At 49.0% G+C, this 23,303-nt stretch overlaps 1 protein-coding gene across 4 annotated transcripts; it reads left to right on the top strand.

Moving 5' to 3' along the window:
* The first annotated feature begins 5 nt into the window (after window positions 1–5).
* Window positions 6–23,263, top strand: ubr2 (ubiquitin protein ligase E3 component n-recognin 2). Of its 4 annotated transcripts, XM_069723746.1 has the most exons (46): window positions 6–124; window positions 2,344–2,627; window positions 3,161–3,239; window positions 3,363–3,473; window positions 3,545–3,675; window positions 3,945–4,083; window positions 4,644–4,706; window positions 4,919–5,039; window positions 5,117–5,224; window positions 5,330–5,418; window positions 5,842–5,940; window positions 6,083–6,246; window positions 8,291–8,390; window positions 8,487–8,615; window positions 8,728–8,911; window positions 9,602–9,663; window positions 9,740–9,850; window positions 10,000–10,065; window positions 10,209–10,325; window positions 11,150–11,210; window positions 11,433–11,557; window positions 11,673–11,725; window positions 12,215–12,317; window positions 12,409–12,457; window positions 12,609–12,763; window positions 14,147–14,249; window positions 14,347–14,456; window positions 14,541–14,624; window positions 15,117–15,298; window positions 15,429–15,637; window positions 15,722–15,815; window positions 15,904–16,065; window positions 16,266–16,354; window positions 16,454–16,514; window positions 16,625–16,773; window positions 17,096–17,151; window positions 17,510–17,606; window positions 17,722–17,789; window positions 17,892–18,030; window positions 18,130–18,220; window positions 18,480–18,610; window positions 18,783–18,891; window positions 19,071–19,205; window positions 19,472–19,642; window positions 20,323–20,424; window positions 22,082–23,263. In XM_069723746.1, the coding sequence occupies exons 1-46, from the start codon at window positions 41–43 to the stop codon at window positions 22,221–22,223; spliced, it is 5,271 nt and encodes a 1,756-aa protein (XP_069579847.1). In that variant the 5' UTR covers window positions 6–40; the 3' UTR covers window positions 22,224–23,263. The 4 variants fall into 4 exon arrangements, with proteins under 4 accessions (XP_069579847.1, XP_069579845.1, XP_069579846.1 ...); XM_069723744.1 differs by having other exon boundaries at window positions 3,161–3,473; XM_069723745.1 differs by having other exon boundaries at window positions 3,161–3,473; window positions 18,789–18,891.
* The last annotated feature ends 40 nt before the right edge of the window (window positions 23,264–23,303 follow it).

Here is a 23,303-nt window from a genome sequence, read left to right on the forward strand (position 1 = left end):
TTCTTCTTGTGCCAGCAGCCACAGAGCAGAGGGAGGAAAGATGGCGGCGGCCGAGTCTGACAGAGATCCACCGTCAGCTTTATGCTCTGAGTTCCTGAATTTCTCCGCCAAAGACACGGCGTCGGTAAGCGGCTCCTGGAGCTGTCAGCCCCGCTGACGGTGTGCCGGTACTTCCTGCTCCGCGGCTGGACGCGGTGTTTGGGTCTGCCTGCGGCTCGTGCTAATGCTAATGCTAACGCTAACGCTGAGACGTGAAAAACATCTGGCTGAGATTAAACCAGCTGCTGTCACCTGTCAGCGCGCGCTCTCCGCTCAGACTCCCGCCGCGGGCTTCGTCCAACATGTCGGCCCGTTTCAAACGCTTCTGTAATGGTTATTTACCGTTTATTTACCGTCACACCGGTGTTACAGCCGATTCTGTTCGGCTCCGTGTCACAGCTCGACGTCACACACCGGCACGTGAACGCGGCTCAGGTGCGCACACCTGTCCGAACAGGTGACTCCGTCTCAATACAGTGACGACATCTGACTGAGTTGATAAGATATGAAGTCGGATTGTGTCATAACACCGGTCACAACAACAATAACAATAGCCCACCGCTATTGAAGCTGTGGTACCGGTACCGGTACCGGAATATTAAAAAGAAGAAGAAGGAGTTAACAGCATCAACGTGACAGAAAGAGTTCAGAAACGATGAGTCTGTGTTTCAGGCTCAACACATGTATGTTACTGTTGTTGACAGCTGCTGTGATCCATGTTTGTTCATCCTCAGCTGCGGTTGTTTCTTGGTCACGTGGCAGGAAACCGAACTGAACCGGTCAAAACTGGAACTGACATTTTTCATTTTTCTGTAATTTTCGAAACCAAATTCATGTTCTGTTGCCATGTTGGAGAACCCGGTTGCCATGGCGTCACAGTTTAAGTGGTTCGTGTTCTCTGGGTTTGAACAGACGCAGCAACAGACAGCAAACTGAAACAAACTAAGCACACAAACTAAATCCAGCAGGGAGGGAAGGACAACAAGGGACAGGTGTAATGGCGTCACGTACCGGCGTCATGTCCCTTTAACGGCGTCACGTCCCCTTAACGGCGTCACGTACCGGCGTCATGTCCCTTTAACGGCGTCACGTCCCCTTAACGGCGTCACGTACCGGCGTCATGTCCCTTTAACGGCGTCACGTCCCCTTAACGGCGTCACGTCCCCTTAACGGCGTCACGTCCCTTTAACGGCGTCACGTCCCCTTAACGGCGTCACGTCCCTTTAACGGCGTCACGTCCCCTTAACGGCGTCACGTACCGGCGTCACGTCCCTTTAACGGCGTCACGTCCCCTTAACGGGGTCACATACCGGCGTCACGTCCCTTTAACGGCGTCACGTCCCCTTAACGGGGTCACGTACCGGCGTCACGTCCCCTTAACGGCGTCACGTCCCCTTCACGTACCGGCGTCACGTCCCTTTAACGGCGTCACGTCCCCTTAACGGGGTCACGTACCGGCGTCACGTCCCCTTAACGGCGTCACGTCCCCTTAACGGCGTCACGTACCGGCGTCACGTCCCTTTAACGGCGTCACGTCCCCTTAACGGCGTCACCCGTCACGCCCTTTAACTCACGTCCCCTTAACGGCGTCACGCCCGTAACGGGTCGTACCGGCGTCACGTCCCCTTAACGGCGTCACGTCCCCTTAACGGCGTCACGTACCGGCGTCACGTCCCTTTAACGGCGTCACGTCCCCTTAACGGCGTCACGTACCGGCGTCACGTCCCCTTAACCTTTAACGGCGTCACGTCCCCTTAACGGCGTCACGTCCCCTTAACCGCGCGTCACGTCCCTTTAACGGCGTCACGTCCCCTTAACGGCGTCACGTACCGGCGTCACGTCCCTTTAACGGCGTCACGTCCCCTTAACGGCGTCACGTACCGGCGTCACGTCCCTTTAACGGCGTCACGTCCCCTTAACGGCGTCACGTCCCCTTAACGGCGTCACGTACCGGCGTCACGTCCCTTTAACGGCGTCACGTCCCCTTAACGGCGTCACGTACCGGCGTCACGTCCCCTTAACGGCGTCACGTCCCCTTAACGGCGTCACGTACCGGCGTCACGTCCCCTTAACGGCGTCACGGGGGCGTTAAGGGGACGTGACGCCTGGTGATGCGGTTAAATAAATGTTTAATAGATTAATAGTTGATCCCACAGACTGAATATTGATCTTATCAGTTCTTCTAGGTTGTTGTATCATCTTCATCACTGAAAATATACATTTAATAAACCTCGTCCATCTCCTCTCTTTTCTCCTCCTTTCCTTTCTCCTCTCTTTCCTCCTCCTCCTCTCTATCCTCCTCAGCGGTGGCTGGAGGCAGCTGACTTGCAGCATGAGGTGTACCATCACCTGGCCGTGTATGTACCCAGAATCCTTTGCCTGGGGCCGAGTGGGGTCAGCAGCAGGGAGGAGCAGAGGGAGGAGCAGAGGGAGGAGCTGGCCTCTCAGCTGCTCCTCCTTGCTCCTCTGGAGTGGCTCCTGCTGGGGGAGGAGCCAGCGGCTGGCCTGGCTCTCCTGCAGGAAAACAACAAGCCATCACCGCTGTGTGGCCATGTCTTCAAGGTGGGAGAGCCCACCTACTCCTGCAGGTAACACACACACACACACACACATCTGTACAGGTAACACACACACACACACACACACACACATCTGTACAGGTAACACACACACACACACACACACACACACATCTGTACAGGTAACACACACACACACACACACACACACACACACACACACACGCACGCACACCTATCCAGGTAACACACACACACCTGTACAGGTAACAAACACACACATACACAAACACACACATACACACACACACACACACACACACACACACACACACACACACACACACACACCTATCTCGGTAACACATACACACACACCTATCCAGGTAACACACACACACACACACACACACACACACACACACACACACACACACACACACACACACACACCTATCTCGGTAACACATACACACACACCTATCCAGGTACACACACACACACACACACACCTATCCAGGTAACTCACACTTGTACAGGCAACCCAGTGTTGCATCATGTATTAACCGTGTGTGTGTGTGTGTGTGTGTGTGTGTGTTCAGGGAGTGTGCAGCTGACCCTACATGTGTTCTGTGCATGCAGTGTTTCCTCGGCAGTGTTCACAAAGAGCATCGATACAGGGTAAGTTCTCTCTCTCACACACACACACACACACACACACACACACACACACACACACACACACACACACACACACACACACACATACACACCTACACCTACCCGCATCCTGTGTGTGTTCAGATGACCACATCAGGAGGAGGAGGTTTCTGTGACTGTGGAGATTCTGAAGCCTGGAAGAACGGTCCTTACTGCCAGAAACACACTCCTACAGACATCAGAGACACAGAGGAGGTGAGACGTCCGTCCGTCCGTCTGTCCGTCCGTCTGTCCGTCTGGTCACCATGTCCTGTCTGTCCCTACAGGACCCTGTATCTCAGCTTCCTGCTGATATGGTTGCCCGCGGTTACAGCATCTTCTCCATCATCCTGAAGTACGCTGTGGACCTGCTGACCTGGAACCAGGAGGACAGTCTACCTGCAGGACTAGAGCCTCCGTATGCGCGCGCACACACACACACACACACACACACACACACACACACACACACACACACACACACACACACACACACACACAGAGACACACACACGCACACACATACACAACACTTCAATAACTTCACAGTAAAGTGTGTATTCATACTTACCCTATCTCTGTGTGTGTGTGTGTGTGTGTGTGTGTGTGTGTGTGTGTGTGTGTGTGTGTGTGTGTGTGTGTGTGTGTGTGTAATATATATGTGTGTATGTGTGCGCACGCGTGCAGGGACAGAGGAGACTCCTACTACTGCATGCTGTTCAATGATGAAGTCCACACGTATGAACAGGTGATCTACACGCTGCAGAAAGCCGTCAGCTGCAGTCAGAAAGAAGCCGTCAGCTTCGCCACCACCGTGGACCGAGACGTCAGTACACACACTCTCTCACACACGCGCACAAACACACACAAACTCACACACACTCACACACAGTAATAAAAGGTTCAAGATGGCGGCTCTGAAGGAGGAGCATTTCAGAGGTGAAAGCAGCAATTTCCTGTTGCAGGTTGACTGATTTATATTTATATCCATCCATCCATCATCTATACCCGCTTCATCCTGAACAGGGTCACGGGGGGCGGAGCCTATCCCAGCTCACATTGGGCAAAGGCAGGGTTCACCTGGACAGGTGGTCAGTCCATCACAGGACATAGAGACAGACGGAAACAAAGACCGTTCACGCTCTCATTCACACCTCAGGGACATTTGTAGAACCACCAGTTAACCTGAGGTTCATGTTTCTGGATGGTGGGAGGAAGCTGGAGAACCGAGAGAACCCACGCAGGCACACGGAGAACCCCAAACCTTTTCGCTGTGAAGCGACAATGCTAACCACTGCACCGCCCTATATTTGTATATTTATATTAAATATTGTATTATTATATATTTATATTAAATAATTTATTAAATATTATTTGTGTGTGCAGGGCAGGAAGTCGGTTCGATATGGAGACTTCCAGTTCTGTGAACAGGCCAAGTCTGTGATAGTGGTGAGTTTTAACATGATACACACTGACCACCTGTTCTCACCTGTCCTCACCTGTCCTCACCTGTTCTCACCTGTCCTCACCTGTTCTCACCTGTTCTCACCTGTTCTCACCTGTCCTCACCTGTCCTCACCTGTTCTCACCTGTTCTCACCTGTCCTCACCTGTTCACACCTGTTCTCACCTGTCCTCACCTGTTCCCACCTGCTCACACAGAGGAACACCAGCCGTCAATCAAAGCCTCTCCGTGTTCAGGTGATGCACTCGTCTGTTGTGGCTCATCAGTGCTTCGCTCTGAAAGCTTTGGGCTGGTTGGGACAGATCATCCAGTACTCTGGTACGTCTGGACTTCATTACTCACAATCCCTCAGTGGGTGTCACTGCTGCTCCGAGTAACTGTTTGGGTTCTTGCAGATGGTCTGCGGAGGGTCTTGTGTCAGGTGGGCCTACAGAAAGGTCCAGGGGGAGAGAACTCCTCAGTAGTCGACCGGCTGATGCTCAACGACTCTAAGATGTGGAAAGGTAACCACTCAGAGCCAATCACGTGTCAGTATCAATCAATCAGTCCGTCTGCAGAGGTAGTGATGTAACAGGGTTCAGGTAACATCACCTGGTGTGTGTCCGCAGGAGCGAGGAACATCTACCACCAGCTGCTGATGAACAGCCTCCTCATGGACGTCAAGTACAAGAAGACCTTCGCTATCCAGTTTGCCAAGGTAACACCTAATCAATACACCTGATCAACACACCTGATCAACACACCTGATCAACACACCTGATCAACACACCTGATCAATACACCTGATCAATACACCTGATCAACACACCTGATCAACACACCTGATCAACACACCTGATCAATACACCTGATCAATACACCTGATCAACACACCTGATCAACACACCTGATCAACACACCTGATCAACACACCTGATCAATACACCTGATCAACACACCTGATCAACACACCTGATCAATACACCTGATCAACACACCTGATCAACACACCTGATCAATACACCTGATCAATACACCTGATCAACACACCTGATCAACACACCTGATCACCTGATCAACACACCTGATCAATACGCCAGCAGCGACCTCTGACCCTGAGGTGACATGTGTCCACCTGCAGAACTACAGACGCCTGCAGACAGACTTCATGGAGGACGACCATGAGCGAGTAGTGTCAGTGACCTCCCTGTCAGTGCAGCTCTTCACCGTGCCCACCATGGTGAGTACCCCTCCTCCTCCTCGTCCTCCTCCTTTGCACCTCCACACACACCTCTCTCTGTGTGTGTGTGTGTGTGTGTGTGTGTGTGTGTGTGTGTGTGTGTGTGTGTGTGTGTGTGTGTGTGTGTGTGTGTGTGCTGCAGGCCCGGATGCTGATGGTGGAGGAGAACCTGATGACCACCATCATCAGGACCTTCGTGGATCACCTCCGTCACAGAGACCTGCAGGGACGTTTCCAGTTCGACCGCTACACCTCCCAGCAGGCCTTCAAGTTCGGCCGAGTCCAGAGCCTCATCGGAGACCTCAAGTGAGACACGAGTCAGGCTCCTGTCAGACACCTGTCGGACACGAGTCAGACACAAGTCGGATACCTGTCGGACACGATTCAGACACCAGTCAGACACCTGTCAGACACGAGTCAGACACGAGTCGGACACCTGTCGGACACCTGTCGGACACGAGTCGGACACCTGTCGGACACGATTCAGACACCTGTTAGACACCTGTCAGACACGATTCAGACACCTGTCAGACACGAGTCGGACACCTGTCAGACACGATTCAGACACCTGTTGGACACCTGTCGGACACGATTCAGACACCTGTCAGACACCTGTCAGACACGATTCAGACACGAGTCGGACACCTGTCGGACACGATTCAGACACCTGTCGGACACGAGTCGGACACCTGTCGGACACCTGTCGGAGTCGGACACCTGTCTGTCAGACACGACACGATTCAGACACCTGTGTCAGACACGGACACCTGTCAGACACGATTCAGACACCTGTCAGACACGATTCAGACACCTGTTGGACACCTGTCGGACACGAGTCGGACACCTGTCGGACACGAGTCAGACACGATTCAGACACGAGTCGGACACCTGTCGGACACGATTCAGACACCTGTCAGACACGAGTCGGACACCTGTCAGACACGATTCAGACACGAGTCGGACACCTGTCAGACACGATTCAGACACGAGTCGGACACCTGTCAGACACGATTCAGACACGAGTCGCACACCTGTCGGACACGATTCAGACACCTGTCGGACACGAGTCGGACACCTGTCAGACACGATTCAGACACGAGTCGGACACCTGTCAGACACGATTCAGACACGAGTCGGACACCTGTCAGACACGATTCAGACACCTGTCAGACACGAGTCGGACACCTGTCGGACACGAGTCGGACACCTGTCGGACACGATTCAGACACCTGTTAGACACCTGTCAGACACGATTCAGACACGATTCAGACACGAGTCGGACACCTGTCAGACACGATTCAGACACCTGTCGGACACGAGTCGGACACCTGTCGGACACGAGTCGGACACCTGTCGGACACGATTCGGACACCTGTTAGACACCTGTCAGACACGATTCAGACACGATTCAGACACGAGTCGGACACCTGTCAGACACGATTCAGACACCTGTTAGACACCTGTCAGACACGATTCAGACACGAGTCGGACACCTGTCAGACACGATTTAGACACCTGTCAGACACGATTCAGACACCTGTTGGACACCTGTCGGACACGAGTCGGACACCTGTCGGACACGAGTCGGACACCTGTCGGACACGAGTCGGACACCTGTCGGACACGATTCGGACACCTGTTAGACACCTGTCAGACACGATTCAGACACGATTCAGACACCTGTCAGACACGATTCGGACACCTGTCAGACACGATTCAGACACCTTAGACACCTGTCAGACACGATTCAGACACGAGTCGGACACCTGTCAGACACGATTTAGACACCTGTCAGACACGATTCAGACACCTGTTGGACACCTGTCGGACATTCGACAGTCGGACACCTGTCGGACACGACACCTGTCAGACACCTGTCAGACACGAGTCGGACACCTGTCGGACACGATTCAGACACCTGTCGAGTCAGACACGAGTCAGACACGAGTCGGACACCTGTCAGACACGAGTCGGACACCTGTCGGACACCTGTCAGACACGAGTCGGACACCTGTCGGACACGAGTCAGACACGATTCAGACACGAGTCGGACACAATTCAGACACCTGTCAGACACCTGTCAGACACCTGTCAGACACCTGTCAGACACGAGTCGGACACGATTCAGACACCTGTCAGACACGATTCAGACACCTGTCAGACACGATTCAGACACCTGTCAGACACCTGTCGGACACGAGTCGGACACGAGTAAGACACCTGTCGGACACGATTCAGACACCTGTCAGACACGATTCAGACACCTGTCAGACACCTGTCGGACACGAGTAAGACACCTGTCAGACACGATTCAGACACCTGTCAGACACACCACTTCCTCTGTCTGCAGGTACGTCCTGATCAGTCCTCCCTCTGAGTGGAGCGATCAGCTCAGACGGAAGTTTCTAGAAGGTCTGGATGCTTTTCTGGAGCTGCTCAAGTGCATGCAGGTAACCCTGAGACAAACTGCAAGGCTACCTGCACAGATGCAGCCTGTCTGTCCATCTGAACCTGTCTCTGTCTCTCTGCCCCTGTCTCTGTCTCAGGGTATGGACCCGGTGGTGAGACAGGTAGGTCAGCACATAGAGATGGAGCCTGAGTGGGAGGCAGCGTTCACCCTGCAGATGAAACTGACTCACATTATCTCCATGATCCAGGAGTGGTGCTCCACTGATGTGAGGCTACACACTACATACACACAACGTGTTACACACTATCAATCTATCAATCACATCACATCACATCACTATCAATCAATAACTGATCAGTTTTGTGCGTGTGTGTCAGGAGCGCGTGCTGATTGAGGCCTACAGGAAGTGTCTGAGCGCACTCAGTCACTGTCACAGCGGCCTCCCAGACGGGGAACAGCCAATCAGCTTGAGTCTGGCCAGTCACTGTGTGGAGACGTTCAGGTACCAGGTGTCTCAGGACAAAGTGTCCATACACCTGCCGGTCTGCAGGCTGCTGGCAGGTAAACACACACACACAAAAAAAAAAAAATATATATATATATATATATAGATATATACTGTACTGTATGTATATATATACATATATATATGTTGACTGTGTTTATTGGTTTGTTGTATATAATATATATAGATATATAATGTACTGTATATATACTGTATATACTGTGCATTTTATATTTTATATTTATATTTTTTACTGCTATTTTATTTTATTGCTTTTCTATTATATTATTCTATTCTATTATTTTATTCTATTGTTTCTATTATTGCTTCTGTATGTATGCTGCTGTGGCGAAAAAATTTCCCCTCGGGGATTAATAAAGTATATACCTACCTACCTACCTACCTACCAAACACAGTATGCACATGCGTTCCTGCTGTCTGCAGGAGATTAACATCAGAAGGCCGGGTTGGGTACACGGGCCAGTGTTTGCCTACCAGTGGTGTCAAAACTCCACCTGCTGTTCATATACATTAAAATACAGTAATTAATAATCAATACACAGATCAGTAATCAATACGCAGAGATCAGTAATCAATACAGAGAGATCAGTAATCAATACAGAGAGATCAGTAATCAATACGCAGAGATCAGTAATCAATACAGAGAGATCAGTAATCAATACGCAGAGATCAGTAATCAATACAGAGAGATCAGTAATCAATACATCATTCTTCCTCCTCCTCAGGTCTCCATGTTCTCCTCAGCAGGACGGAGGTGGCATCTCGGTTCCCGGAGCAGCTCCCTCTGGTCAGTAACATGTCTTCCTCCTCACTGATCACTGAATTGATTAATCATTATTGATTGGGTTTATATCTGTCCTCAGGGTGAACTCAGCCCCCCCCTCCTCATTGAGCTCCCCCTCCGCTGCCTCGTGCTCTGTGCCCAGGTGCATGCTGGGATGTGGAGGAGGAACGGCTTCTCTCTCATCAACCAGGTGAGTCCAGACTTGCTGATCAATACTGAAGGATCAATACTGACGGATCACGAGCAGACATGCACCTGTCAGTATAAATATATTGTTTCCTGTTGTTGTTATTTTCTCTTGTTTTTTTTTCCACTGTTGTTGTTGTTTACCTATTTCAGATCTATTATTATCACAATGTCAAGTGTAGAGTGGAGATGTTCGACAAAGACATCATCATGCTGCAGGTAAAACTGGATTCTACTGACTGATTCTATTGAGATTCTACTGATTGATTCTATTGAGATTCTACTGATTGATTCTATTGAGATTCTACTGATTGATTCTATTGAGATTCTAGTGACTGATGTGTGTTTCTGTTGTGATGCAGGCGGGGGCGTCCATGATGGATCCAAACCACTTCCTGATGATCGTTATGAGTCGATTCGAACTGTTTCACATTTTCAGCTCCGCAGACGTCAGGAAGAGATACAGAGAGGCTAACAAGGTCAGTACTGACTACTGACTCTCTACTGACCCTCTACTGACCCTCTACTGACTCTCTACTGACCCTCTACTGACTCTCTACTGACCCTCTACTGACCCTCTACTGACTCTCTACTGACCCTCTACTGACCCTCTACTGACTCTCTACTGACACTCTACTGACCCTCTACTGACAGTCTACTGACACTCTACTGACTCTCTACTGACAGTCTACTGACCCTCTACTGACTCTCTACTGACACTCTACTGACACTCTACTGACAGTCTAATGACTCTCTACTGACCCTCTACTGACACTCTACTGACAGTCTAATGACCCTCTACTGACCCTCTACTGACTCTACTGACTCTACTGACACTCTACTGACCCTCTACTGACACTACTGACTCTACTGACGCTCTACTGACACTCTACTGACCCTCTACTGACTACTGACACTCTACTGACTCTACTGACACTCTAGTGACCCTCTACTGACGCTCTACTGACTCTCTACTGAGACTCTACTGACACTCTACTGACTCTCTACTGAGACTCTACTGACTCTCTACTGAGCCTCTACTGAGACTCTACTGACACTCTACTGACACTCTACTGAGCCTCTACTGACACTCTACTGACGCTCTACTGACTCTGCTGACACTCTACTGACTCTACTGACACTCTACTGACACTCTACTGACTCTGCTGACGCTCTCCTGATTCTACTGACACTCTACTGACACTCTACTGACTTTACTGACACTCTACTGACGCTCTACTGATTCTACTGACACTCTACTGACGCTCTACTGATTCTACTGACACTCTACTGTGTCCCACAGGACCTGGTCCAACAGAACACTCTGATCGAGGAGATGCTTCACCTCATCGCCATGGTAATCGGTGAGTCCGTCTGCTGTTTTTATCTTAAAAAAATTCACACCTAAATCGAAGAATCCAGAGGGGAGGTCCTACTGTCTGTGTGTGTGTGTGTGTGTGTGTGTGTGTGTGTGTGTGTGTGTGTGTGTGTGTGTGTGTGTGTGTGTGTGTGTGTGTGTGTGTGTGTGTCTGTGTGTGTGTGTCTGTGTGTCTGTGCGTGTGCGTGTGCGTGTGTGCCTGCTACAGGTGAGCGGTATGTTTCAGGTGTCGGACAGGTGGAGCCCTTCGATGAGGTCAGAAGAGAAATCATCCACCAGCTGTCAATCAGAGCGATGGCTCACAGTGAGCTGGTGAAGGCTCTACCTGAGAACGTGAGACACCTGTCTGCCTGCCTGTTTGTCTGTGTCAGTCAGTCTGTCTGTCTGCCTGCCTGCCTGTCTGTCTGTCCTTCTACCTGTTTCTCAGACTGTGTTTGTGTGTCCTCAGGGGAACAAGGAAACAGGTCTGGAGAGAGTCATCGACAGCGTAGCTTCTTTCAAGTCAGTCTGTTTTCTACAACACTTCGACCTTAAATACTCCTCCACCCTAACATCTGTCAGTCCACCTTAAATACTCCTCCACCCTAACATCTGTCAGTCCACCTTAAATACTCCTCCACCCTAACATCTGTCAGTCCACCTTAAATACTCCTCCACCCTAACATCTGTCAGTCCACCTTAAATACTCTCCACCCTAACATCTGTCAGTCCACCTTAAATTCTCCTCCACCCTCACATCTGTCAGTCCACCTTAAATATTCTCCACCCTAACATCTGTCAGTCCACCTTAAATTCTCCTCCACCCTCACATCTGTCAGTCCACCTTAAATACTCCTCCACCCTAACATCTGTCAGTCCACCTTAAATACTCCTCCACCCTAACATCTGTCAGTCCAAATTAAACAATGATTCATCCTCTCCCTGACTGCAGTAGTGACTGCAGTACTGTGTCGTACTGACTGCATACTGTGTGTACTTGTACCTGTACAGGAAGCCAGGTGTGACGGGGCGTGGCCTGTATGAACTTCGCTCTGAGTGGAACAAACACTTCAACCTTTACTTCCATCACTACAGCAGAGCGGATCAGTCCAAGGTGAGTCCAGGGTGAGTGTGTACTCTGATTACTGTGTACTCTGATGTTGCTGATGCATGTTGTCATGGTAACTGTGCGGATGCTGTTTCAGGCTGAGGAGGCTCAGAGGAAGCTGAGGAGACAGAACGGAGAGGACACAGGTAAAAACACCTGTCTAAACATCCACAGGACCCACAGATCACCTGGTCACCACGGTAACCTTTGTGTGTGTGTGTGTGTGTGTGTGTGTGTGTGTGTGTGTGTGTGTGTGTGTGTGTGTGTGTGTGTGTGTGTGTGTGTGTGTGTTTGCAGCCCTGCCCCCTCCCCTCCCTCCCCCCCTCTGTCCCCTGTTCGGCAGCCTGGTGAACCTGCTGCAGTGTGACGTGCTGCTGGCAGTAGAGGGCGCTGTGCTACAGTGGGCCGTGGAGCCCAGCGGTGGGGGCTGGACCGAGTCCATGCTGCAGAGGGTGAGTGTGTACTCTATGTACTATGTACTCTATGTACTATGTACTCTGTGCACTGTGTAATCTGTGGGTCTGATTTACTGAAGGTTTGTGTGAGTAAAATCAGGTGCAAACTCCACACCACCCCCAAAAATGTGACCAAGCTGATCTACTAACGATGTGCAACGAGGATTGCATCTTTCTAATGTGCAGTTTAACACACGTTGTCCATTCTGCATGTTTTCCTCCATCTTATGTAATATTGGACGTTTCTACCTGAAGGAGTACAATACTGAGAGGAAATATGCAAATAGAACAATTTAGGTTAGGTTTGGTTAGATAGTTACTTTATTAATCCCCAAGGGGAATTTTTTTTCCGCTACAGCAGCATACAGGAAGCAATAAGATAATAATAGAATAATAAAAAGCAATAAAATAGCAGTAAAAAATATTAAATATAAAATGCACAGTATATACAGTACAGTATGTATCTATATATGTTATATACAAACAACCAAGAAACACAGTCAACAGTGTTATTGTTATGTGATGGATTTTGCCAGAGGTGAGTTATTGTACAGTCTTATTGCGGTCGGCAGGAATGATCTCCTGTATCAGGAATGATCTCCTGTATCAGGAATGATCTCCTGTATCTGGAATGATCTCCTGTATCTGGAATGATCTCCTGTATCAGGAATGATCTCCTGTATGTAGAATGATCTCCTGTATCAGGAATGATCTCCTGTATCAGGAATGATCTCCTGTATCTGTCCTTGTGACAGCGGAGCTGAAGGAATCTTTTGGAGAAAGTGCTCCGCTGTCCCTGCAGCAGCGGAGCACTTTCTCACCCGCAATGATATTTACTGAACCTGGAAGTAGAAACAGGAGAAGTGATTGTTGTGTATTTTAGAAGGTTTTAATCAGATGAACATCAGGAGAAACGGCTGCTCTTATTGTGAAGGAGACGCAGGAAACCAGAGAATATGTAGAGAACAAGGTTTTACGACGGAGGCAAAAAAATATTCTGACATATCATTTGTCAGCGATGATATTTCTGAACTGAATAATGATTGAACCAACAACAAGGAGGAGCCACGAAATACTAGCAATTAAAAAAACTTCTTACGACTCAGCATTTTCCTGCCTCTGGGTCATTCCACCTTATTGCTGCTTGGATCTCCCACCAGTCCCGTTATTTAGGTTTGCTGTCCCGGGTCCTGAATGTGTCACTGTCCCGTACCTTTATTTGAGATCTTTGTAAATCCGGCCCTGTGCGTACTATGCAAGTTCTGTGTGTACTGTGTGTACTATGTGTGTACTGTGGGAGTAGTGTACTATGGGAGTACTGTGTGTACTACGTGTGTACTATGAGTACCGTGTGTACTCTGTGTGTACTCTGTGTAACAGGTGCTCCACCTGGTGGGCATGTCTCTGCTGGAGGAGCAGCAGCAGCTGGAGAACAGCAGTGGAGACGATGACATCACCTTCAACTACACCGGCAAGATCACACGTCAGTACACACGTGTGTGTGCGTGTGTGTTTCTGTGAGGATGACATCATCGTTGATGTGTGTGTTGTTGTTTGTTTATTGGTAAATTAATGTTCAGGTCCAGGTGAAGCTCCCAGTACTTCAGGAAGTGTCCTGGCTCTGCTGGAGAGTCTGCAGAACGCTCCTCACCTGGAGGTCCACAAGGACATGATCACCTGGATCCTCAAGGTACCGAGGACGACGTGACTCCTGTAGACGTGTTGATGCTCATTCACACTGTTGATGTTTGTTTGTTTGTTTGTTTGTGTACAGATGGTGTCAAACATCAAAACGATGAGAGAACGAACGTTGTCCAGCTCCACCGTCACCATTAGCCAGAGGCGGGGCCTGGAGGAGGTGAGACATTCACACCACTTCCTGTTCATCTTTGTTTGTGACTGCGTCAGACAAACATCCAGCAGGAACAAACAAAGTGAGGAGTAATGGATGGATGGATGGATGGATGGATGGAAGGATGGATGGATGGATGGATGGATGGATGGATGGACAGATAATGGATGGATGGAATGGATGGATGGATGGACGGACGGATGATGGATGGATGGATGGACGGACGGACGGACGGATGATGTATGGATGGATGGATGGACGGACGGATGGATGGACGGACGGACGGATGGATGGACGGACGGATGATGGATGGATGGACAGATGATGGATGGACGGATGGATTGATGGATGATGGATGGATGGATGGATGATGGATGGATGGATGGACGGACGGACGGATGGATGGAGGGTGGATGATGGATGGATGGATGATTGATGATGGATGGATGATTGATGGATTGATGGAATGATGGATTGATGGATTGATGGGTGGTGCAGACGGTGAGAGACAAAGACAAGGCGGAGAGGAAGAGGAAGGCAGAGATGGCTCGGCTTCGGCGGGAGAAGATTATGGCTCAGATGTCTGAGATGCAGAAACATTTCATCAACGAGAACAAAGAACTGTTCCAGCAAAGTCTGGAGGAGCTGGAGGCGTCGACGTCTGCTGCTGCAGAACACAGGTGCACTGTACACACCTGTATACGCCTGTACACACCTGTATACGCCTGTATATACCTGTATACGCCTGTATATACCTGTATACACCTGTATACACATATGTAGACCTGTCTCTCCCCCTCTCCCCTCCAGTCCTCCCAGTTCGGAGCTCACCTGTATCTCTCAGGTGTGCGTTGGTCCCAGGAGGCTGGGCGGGGCTGAGCGCCGTCAGCTGGTGACCTGTATCTTGTGTCAGGAGGAGCAAGAGGTCAGAGGTCACGGCAGAGCTATGGTGCTCGCAGCGTTTGTCCAGAGGTCCACCGTTTTGTCCAAAAACCGCTGCCGTAACCTGCCTGATCCAGGTGGGCGGAGCTACACTCTGACATCACACAGCCAGTCATCAGTCAGTGTCAATGATTGTTAATGGATGTGAATGTGTGTTTCAGAGCGCCACGAGCCTCTGTTCATGCACCCCGACCTCTCTCTGGGGATCCACACAGCCAGCTGTGGACACATCATGCACGCCGCCTGCTGGCAGAGGTAAGACACTGCAGCTGCATGCTGTCCAATTAGCAGCTCACAGGACTGGTCATAGATGACCACATGATGTGTGTGTGTATGTGTTCAGGTACTTTGAGGCGGTGCAGCTGAAGGAGCAGAGACGTCAGCAGCGTCTGAGAGGTCACACCAGCTACGACGTGGAGAACGGAGAGTTCCTGTGTCCTCTGTGTGAATGTCTGAGCAACACTGTGATCCCCCTGCTGCCACACACACACTCACCTGACCTCAGGTACACGCTCACCTGACCTCAGGTACACGCTCACCTGACCTCAGGTACACGCTCACCTGACCTCAGGTACACGCTCACCTGACCTCAGGTACACGCTCACCTGACCTCAGGTACACGCTCACCTGACCTCAGGTACACACTCACCTGACCAGAGGTACATGCTAACCCGTGTTCTCTGATCTCTCTATTCTTTTTCTCAGTTTTGACCTTCCCAGTCTAGAGGCGTGGCTTAAGACAACTAATCAACTGATGGTAGCACTACACTCGACCCACAGGAAGCAGTCTGACGGTTAGTCTCCTGTCAATCATGTAGTGGGAGGAGTCGCAGCAAGTCACGCCCGCCCAGCTCTGCGTGTTTTGTTGATGTGTTTTTTTATCTGTGTTCCAGGTGCAGCTGAGGGGGCGGAGCCTGATGTTCCAGTAGGATTCAGAGTTGACTTCACTCCACAGTGAGTCAGCTGCTGTTTGGATTGATTTGATTAATAACCTGCTACAGCTGTCAGTGAATGTGATGATGATGTGTCGATGACGTCAGCAGTGATGTCACTGTGTCCCTTAGCAACCCGTTCTCCAGCAGCGTCAGTGAGATGATCACCACCTTCAGCATGTCCACCTACAAAGTGGGACTTAAAGTGAACCCCAACGAGCAGGACCCAAGAGTCCCGGTGCTGAGCTGGTCCACCTGCGCCTACACCATCCAGAGTATAGGTAAACACACACACACACACACACCATCCAGAGTATAGGTAAACACACACACACACACACCATCCAGAGTATAGGTATACACACACACACACACACACACACACCATCCAGAGTATAGGTACACACACACACACACACACACACACACACACACACACACACACACACACACACACACACACACACACACACACACACACACACACACACACACACACACACACACACACACACACACACACACACACACACACACACACACACACACACACCGGACAGGTCAAAGCATGCTGACAGTGTTTTTTGGTTGGGTTTTTTTCAGAACGCCTCCTGATGGATGAGGAGAAGCCTTTGTTTGGAAGTTTGCCTTGCCGACAGGTAAACACCTGCTAACACACCTGGTAGCTGCTCTATAACAGGAAGCTGCTCTATAACAGGAAGCTGCTCTATAACAGGAAGCTGCTCTATAACAGGAAGCTGTTGTAGAACAGGAAGCTGCTCTATAACAGGAAGCTGCTCTATAACAGGAAGCTGGTCTATAACAGGAAGCTGTTCTATAACAGGAAGCTGGTCTAAAGCATGATGTTCAGTTTGGTGAACAATAATACCCAACAGACCATTGTTCTCCATTTAAACAAGCTCAATGTGTGTGTGTGTGTGTGTGTGTGTGTGTGTGTGTGTGTGTGTGTGTGTGTGTGTGTGTGTGTGTGTGTGTGTGTGTGTGTGTGTGTTGCAGGACGACTGCCTAAGTTCAGTTACCAGGTTCAGTTCAGCCTGTTGGACTGCAGCTCCACTTAAAACTGTTCACACTCACTTCATCAGGCTGCTTGCAGGTACACACACACACACACACACACACACACACACACACACACACACACACACAGAGAGTGATGAACAGATGTAAATTGTATCATCAGCGTGTAATTAGCGTGTTTTGTGCTGCAGCTCTGGTTCCAGACTCTCAAGTTGAAAACACTCCGTGTATCCTCGACATCGACATGTTTCACCTGCTGGTGAGTTTAACCAGTTCATGTCTAGGTTAAGTCCAGGTTAACCCCGTTCAACCAGTTTAAGTTGATTTGAACTGGTCCAGTTAACTTTGAGTGTCTCTGCAGGTTTACAGCGTGTTGTCCTACAGTGCAGTTCACAGTCTGGACCAATCAGGACGGAGCGTGGCAGACTCAGGCCACCTCCACCTACTTCACCTGGTTACTGTGGCTCACCTGGTTCAGATCCTGCTCACCTCCACCACAGGTGACACACACACACACACACACAAGTATATGTCTAGATGCCCCTCACCTGTCTGTCTGCCCTCACCTGTCTGTCTGCCCCTCACCTGTCTGTGTGCAGAGGAGGTGTGTATGGATCAGGACAGTAGAGGATCAGAGGAGGAGGAGCTCACCTGTCGGCTGTACGGCACCCTGAGGAAACACCTGGGCAGGTGATTATCAGATTATCAGTATTCCATTTTTTAAATCATCAATAAATATTTCAACATTTAACGATATTTTGTTTGTAAATAAACAGTTCTGTTTATTGATCAAAGCCACAGATCGATGTGATTAACTAACTTCTGTGTGTTTCTGTGTGTGTGTGTGTGTGTGTGTGTGTGTGTGTGTGTGTGTGTGTGTGTGTGTGTGTGTGTGTGTGTGTGTGTGTGTGTGTGTGTGTGTGTGTGTGTGTGTGTGTGTGTTGATCAGTGTGTTACCTGAAGTGTCCTCTGGGTGGCAGTTGTTGCGTTGTGTTAAATCCGGTGTGCTGCCGTTCCTCCGAGCTGCTGCCCTCTTCTTCCACCACCTGAACTCTACAGCGCCCCCCGCTGAGCTGCTGGGTGACAGCACGCACCTACACAACACAACAACACACATCAGACTGTCTGGACCTGTTGAAAATAAAATAAACACCCTGTGTGTGTGTGTGTGTGTGTGTGTGTGTGTGTGTGTGTGTGTGTGTGTGTGTGTGTGTGTGTGTGTGTGTGTGTGTGTGTGTGTGTGTGTGTGTAGTTACAGGTCTTGGTCAGTGGGAGGCGCTGTGCAGCTACCTCAGTCTGCCCACCAACCTGCTGCTGCTTCACCACAACCAACATACACTGCTGGAGCCACTGATACGCAGGTAACACACACACACACACACACACACACACACACACACACACACACACACACACACACACACACACACACACACACACACACACACACACACAGTTACCAAAGTTAAGTTAAAACATATTCCCTGTGTGTGTGTGTGTGTGTGTGTGTGTGTGTGTGTGTGTGTGTGTGTGTGTTCAGGTGGTGTTGTCATCCAGGTGTGAGACAGATGCTGCAGGGGGGCGGAGTCATCGTCAGGTTTCCCAGGGAGTCGAACCGACTGATCGAACTGCCAGAAGATTACAGCATCCTGATCAACCAGGCCTCCAGCTTCACGTCAGTACACAGTATACACACAGTATACACTCTGTATACACACAGTATACACACTATACACACAGTATACATACAGTATACACACAATATACGCTCAGTATACACACACAATATACACAGTATACACAAGATATGCACACAATATATATACACTTTTCACAATATATACACACAATATACAGAACACACTACACACCAGAACCCTGCAGCTGTGTGTGTGAGTGTTACCTGTGCAGGTGTGTATGAACCTTGTGTTACCTGTGCAGGTGTCCCCGGTCCGGTGGGGATAAGTCTCGAGCTCCCACCCTCTGCCTGGTCTGCGGCTCCATGTTGTGCTCTCAGAGTTACTGCTGTCAGACGGAGGTGGACGGAGAGGACGTTGGAGCGTGCACCGCCCACACCTTTACCTGTGGAGCCGGCCTCGGCCTCTTCCTCAGGTAAGACACCTTGCACACTCGGTGGCCCCTCCCACTCTGTGTGGATTCACACTGTGGGCCGTGGGGCATCTGTTAATGAAGGGGGAGGCTCTGGATACACCTGCGAGCTTTGGCCACCCTCACTTCTCTATAACAGAACCAACAGAACCAGGTGGGTGCCGGCGGACACTCAGGTATGACACTAGCTTGTGAGAGGAAGAAGGGTTTATGGAATAAATAAGTCCCTCCCACATTTCTGTTACCTGATCAGATCCTCGTCTCTGAAACAGCACATGTAGCGTTCCTCAGGTGCAGCTGCTCGTCCACTCCTAAACACAAATGTTCATGAAAACAGAAAATATGTCTGCTCCAGGTGAGGCCCTGAACACCTGAGCACCTGGGCTTGATAAGCCCCTCCAACTGAAGGGTCAGTGCTTTAAAGAGACGTGTTGTGGTGGACCCTGTGTCGGGGGCCAGATTGGAACTGGACCTTCCTGTTAACCTCACCTGTTTGTAACACACCTGTAGACTCTACTGTGTATCACATGTTCAGTTTATGAGACTTAACTTTGATGTGTGTCTGACGTGTGTGTGTGTGTGTGTGTGTGTGTGTGTGTGTGTGTGTGTGTGTGTGTGTGTGTGTGTGTGTGTGTGTGTGTGTGTGTGTGTGTGTGTGTGTGTGTGTGTGTGTGTGTGTGCAGGGTCAGAGAGAGTCAGGTGTTGTTTGTTGCAGGAAAGACTAAGGGGTGTTTCTATCCTCCTCCGTACCTCGATGACTACGGAGAAACCGACCAGGGCCTCAAGTACGTGTTGTTGATTGTTGTGTGTTTTCTTTGTTGTTTCTTTATTAGTTTTTATGTTATTTGTGTTGTTTGTCGGTATAATTCTTTATTTTATTTTATTTATTTATTTTTTTGTCTATTTATTCATTGTTGTTATACTTTTACTATTTACTTTTATTGGTTTGTGTGGAGTTTTTGTTTTTGTTTTGTTTGGTTTGTTTATTTATTTGTTTCTGTCATTATTTCCATCCCCTTTTTCCAAAGAAGTTTGGAGGCTATGTAAAATGTAAATAAAAGCAGAGTCTGATGATTTGTAAATCATGTAAACTCATATTTAATTATAAACACACCAAAGACAACACATCAAATGTTGAAACAGACATTTTATTGTTTTATTAAATATCTTCTCATTGTAAATGTAATGTCAGCAACACGTCTCTATAAAGTTATTCCAGGATCATGTTCACCACTGAGCTGCATCAACTCTTCTTTTAACAACACTCTGGAAACGTTGGGGAACTGAGGAGACCAGTTTCTGGAGTTTTGAAAGTGAAATGTGGTCCCATTCTTGCCTGATAGAGGATTTCAGCTGCTCAACAGTTCAGGGTCTCCTTTGTTGTATTGTTCATGTCCTGATGCTCCAGATGTTTTCAATGATTGACAGGTCTGGACTGCAGGAGGCCAGTTTATCAGCGGACTCTTCTACTAGAGAACCATGCTGTTGGAATATGTGCAGAATGTGGTTGGACGTTGTTCTGCTGAAATAAACAAGACCTTCCCTGAAAGAGCCGTTGTCTGGATGGCAGCATATGTTGCTCCAAAACCTGAATATATCATTCAGCATTAATGCTTCCTTCCAGATGTTCAAGCTACCCATGCCATGTGCACTAATGCATCCCTGTACCATCACAGATGCTGGCTTTAGAACTGAGCTGATAACAAGCTGGATGGTCCCTCTCCTCTTTAACCTGGAGGATGCAGTGTCCATGATTTCCAAACAGAATCTCAGATTGTGATCCATCAGACCTCAGGACAGTTGTCCACTTCACCTCAGTCCATCTTCAATGATCTCGGTCCAGAGAAGGCGGCGGTGTTTCTGGATCATGTTTCTATCTGGTTTCTTCTTTGGAGAGTTTTAACATCATTTGTGGACGCAGCGATGAACTGTGTTCACACGATGGTTTTCACAAGTGTTCCTGAGCCCATGCAGTGATTTCCACTCCAGAATAGTGTGTTTTTAATGCAGTTGTGAAGATCATTTCTCTCTCTCTCTCTCTCTCTCTCTCCTCTCTCTCTCTCTCTCTCTCTCTCTCTCTCTCTCTCTCTCTCTCTCTCTCTCTCTCTCTCTCTCTCTCTCTCTCTCTCTCTCTCTCTCTCTCTCTCTCTCTCTCTCTCTCTCTCTCTCTCTCTCTCTCTCTCTCTCTCTCTCTCTCTCTCTCTCTCTCTCTCTCTCTCTCTCTCTCTCTCTCTCTCTCTCTCTCTCTCTCTCTCTCTCTCTCTCTCTCTCTCTCTCTCTCTCTCTCTCCACCGTCCATCCACAACCATTGATATGTTGTCTTTGGTCTGTTCCAATTCTGAGTTTGTAGTTTATTTATTTGTTTGTTTGTTGTAGGCGGGGGAACCCCCTCCACCTGTGTTTGTGTACAATTTATTTTGTTTATTTGTTTGTTTGTTGTAGGCGGGGGAACCCCCTCCACCTGTGTTTGGAGCGTTACAGGAAGATCGAGCGTCTCTGGCGACAGCACGGCGTCGCTGAGGTCATCGGTCACGCTCAGGAGGCCAATCAGACGCTGGTTGCCATTGACTGGCAGCACTTGTGATGTTAGCCTCAGCCACGCCCCCTTTACAGAGAGACAACCACTGACTGGCTCTCAGCCTTCAACCGCCCCCTCCTTGAACCAGTCAGCTTCCTGCAGACCCGTGCTGAACTCGGATCAACTTTCAGGGATTTTTTTCAAGCTGTTCGGCTCCTGACCTTCGACCTCTGACCCTCCCCATGTCTCAGTCCACCAATCAGAGAGAAGCAATAACACTGAAATCATCTGTGTTCCCGCCCACAGGGACAAAACCAGGACTTTGTGACGGTTTCTATTCAAACTGACCTGGTCGACTACCAAGAGTTTTAGTGTGTAACAGTCTGACGGGCATCTCCATGGCAACAGCAGTGCTGGGCAGTAACACATTATAGTAATGGGGTTACTGTGAGTACTCTGTAAAATAATGGGAGTACTCTCAGCGAATATTGAGTTCCACCTGCAAACACCTGCCTATCAATCGAACAATCAGATGACAGATCCAATTACATGATCAGTGTCAGTCGTCTGATGACGATCAATAATCTGTCACTTTATTGTTAATGAACCAACATAGACATATAGACAACGTACAGGGGTCCCTGTAGACCGGGGCCACACTCGAGGCTCTGGTTCTTTTTCTGTCTAGTGACTGATCAATCGATTGATTGATTGATTGACAGGTCGATGGCTGTAGCTTGGACTTTACAGTCTCCATGGCGACAGAGTTAATTCTGAAATTGTGTCTTATTGAGCTCCAGCTGAGTATTGATCAGTAAAAACATATCCGAACTGCGTATTGATCAGGAACATCATTGGTTTAGTTTGTTTTATTTAAAGAGGTGATTGGGGGTTTGCAGTGAGATGTCACTTCCTGTTTTATGTTTTCATATTTTATTTCAACGTCAGACTCAGTCTTAGTTTTGATGATTAGCTGATCGCCTCCGCAGCATGTTGCCTCGTCACCGCGTCATTGATCACGTGACCTGTTAATATGTGAATTCTTGTATAAATGACGACATGTACCATATTGTAAAAGAAGAAAACCACTAAAATCTTGGAAGGACTTCATTGTTCTGTGATCGATCAATTTATCAGGAATCAATC

Source organism: Brachyistius frenatus, unplaced genomic scaffold (genome assembly GCF_029030835.1).
Source record: "Brachyistius frenatus isolate BFR_SWC_R1_liver_20210118 unplaced genomic scaffold, ASM2903083v1 Contig_344, whole genome shotgun sequence".
Lineage (NCBI taxonomy): Eukaryota > Metazoa > Chordata > Actinopteri > Embiotocidae > Brachyistius > Brachyistius frenatus.

Excerpts from the sequence above, each read along its gene's own strand:
- ubr2 (XM_069723744.1), top strand. The coding sequence starts at position 41 with ATGGCGGCGGCCGAGTCTGACAGAGATCCACCGTCAGCTTTATGCTCT. Across the intron at positions 12,458-12,608 it reads ACAGAACGGAGAGGACACAG|CCCTGCCCCCTCCCCTCCCT; the intron begins GTAAAAACACCT and ends GTGTGTTTGCAG. Across the intron at positions 17,152-17,509 it reads GAAGTTTGCCTTGCCGACAG|GACGACTGCCTAAGTTCAGT; the intron begins GTAAACACCTGC and ends TGTGTGTTGCAG.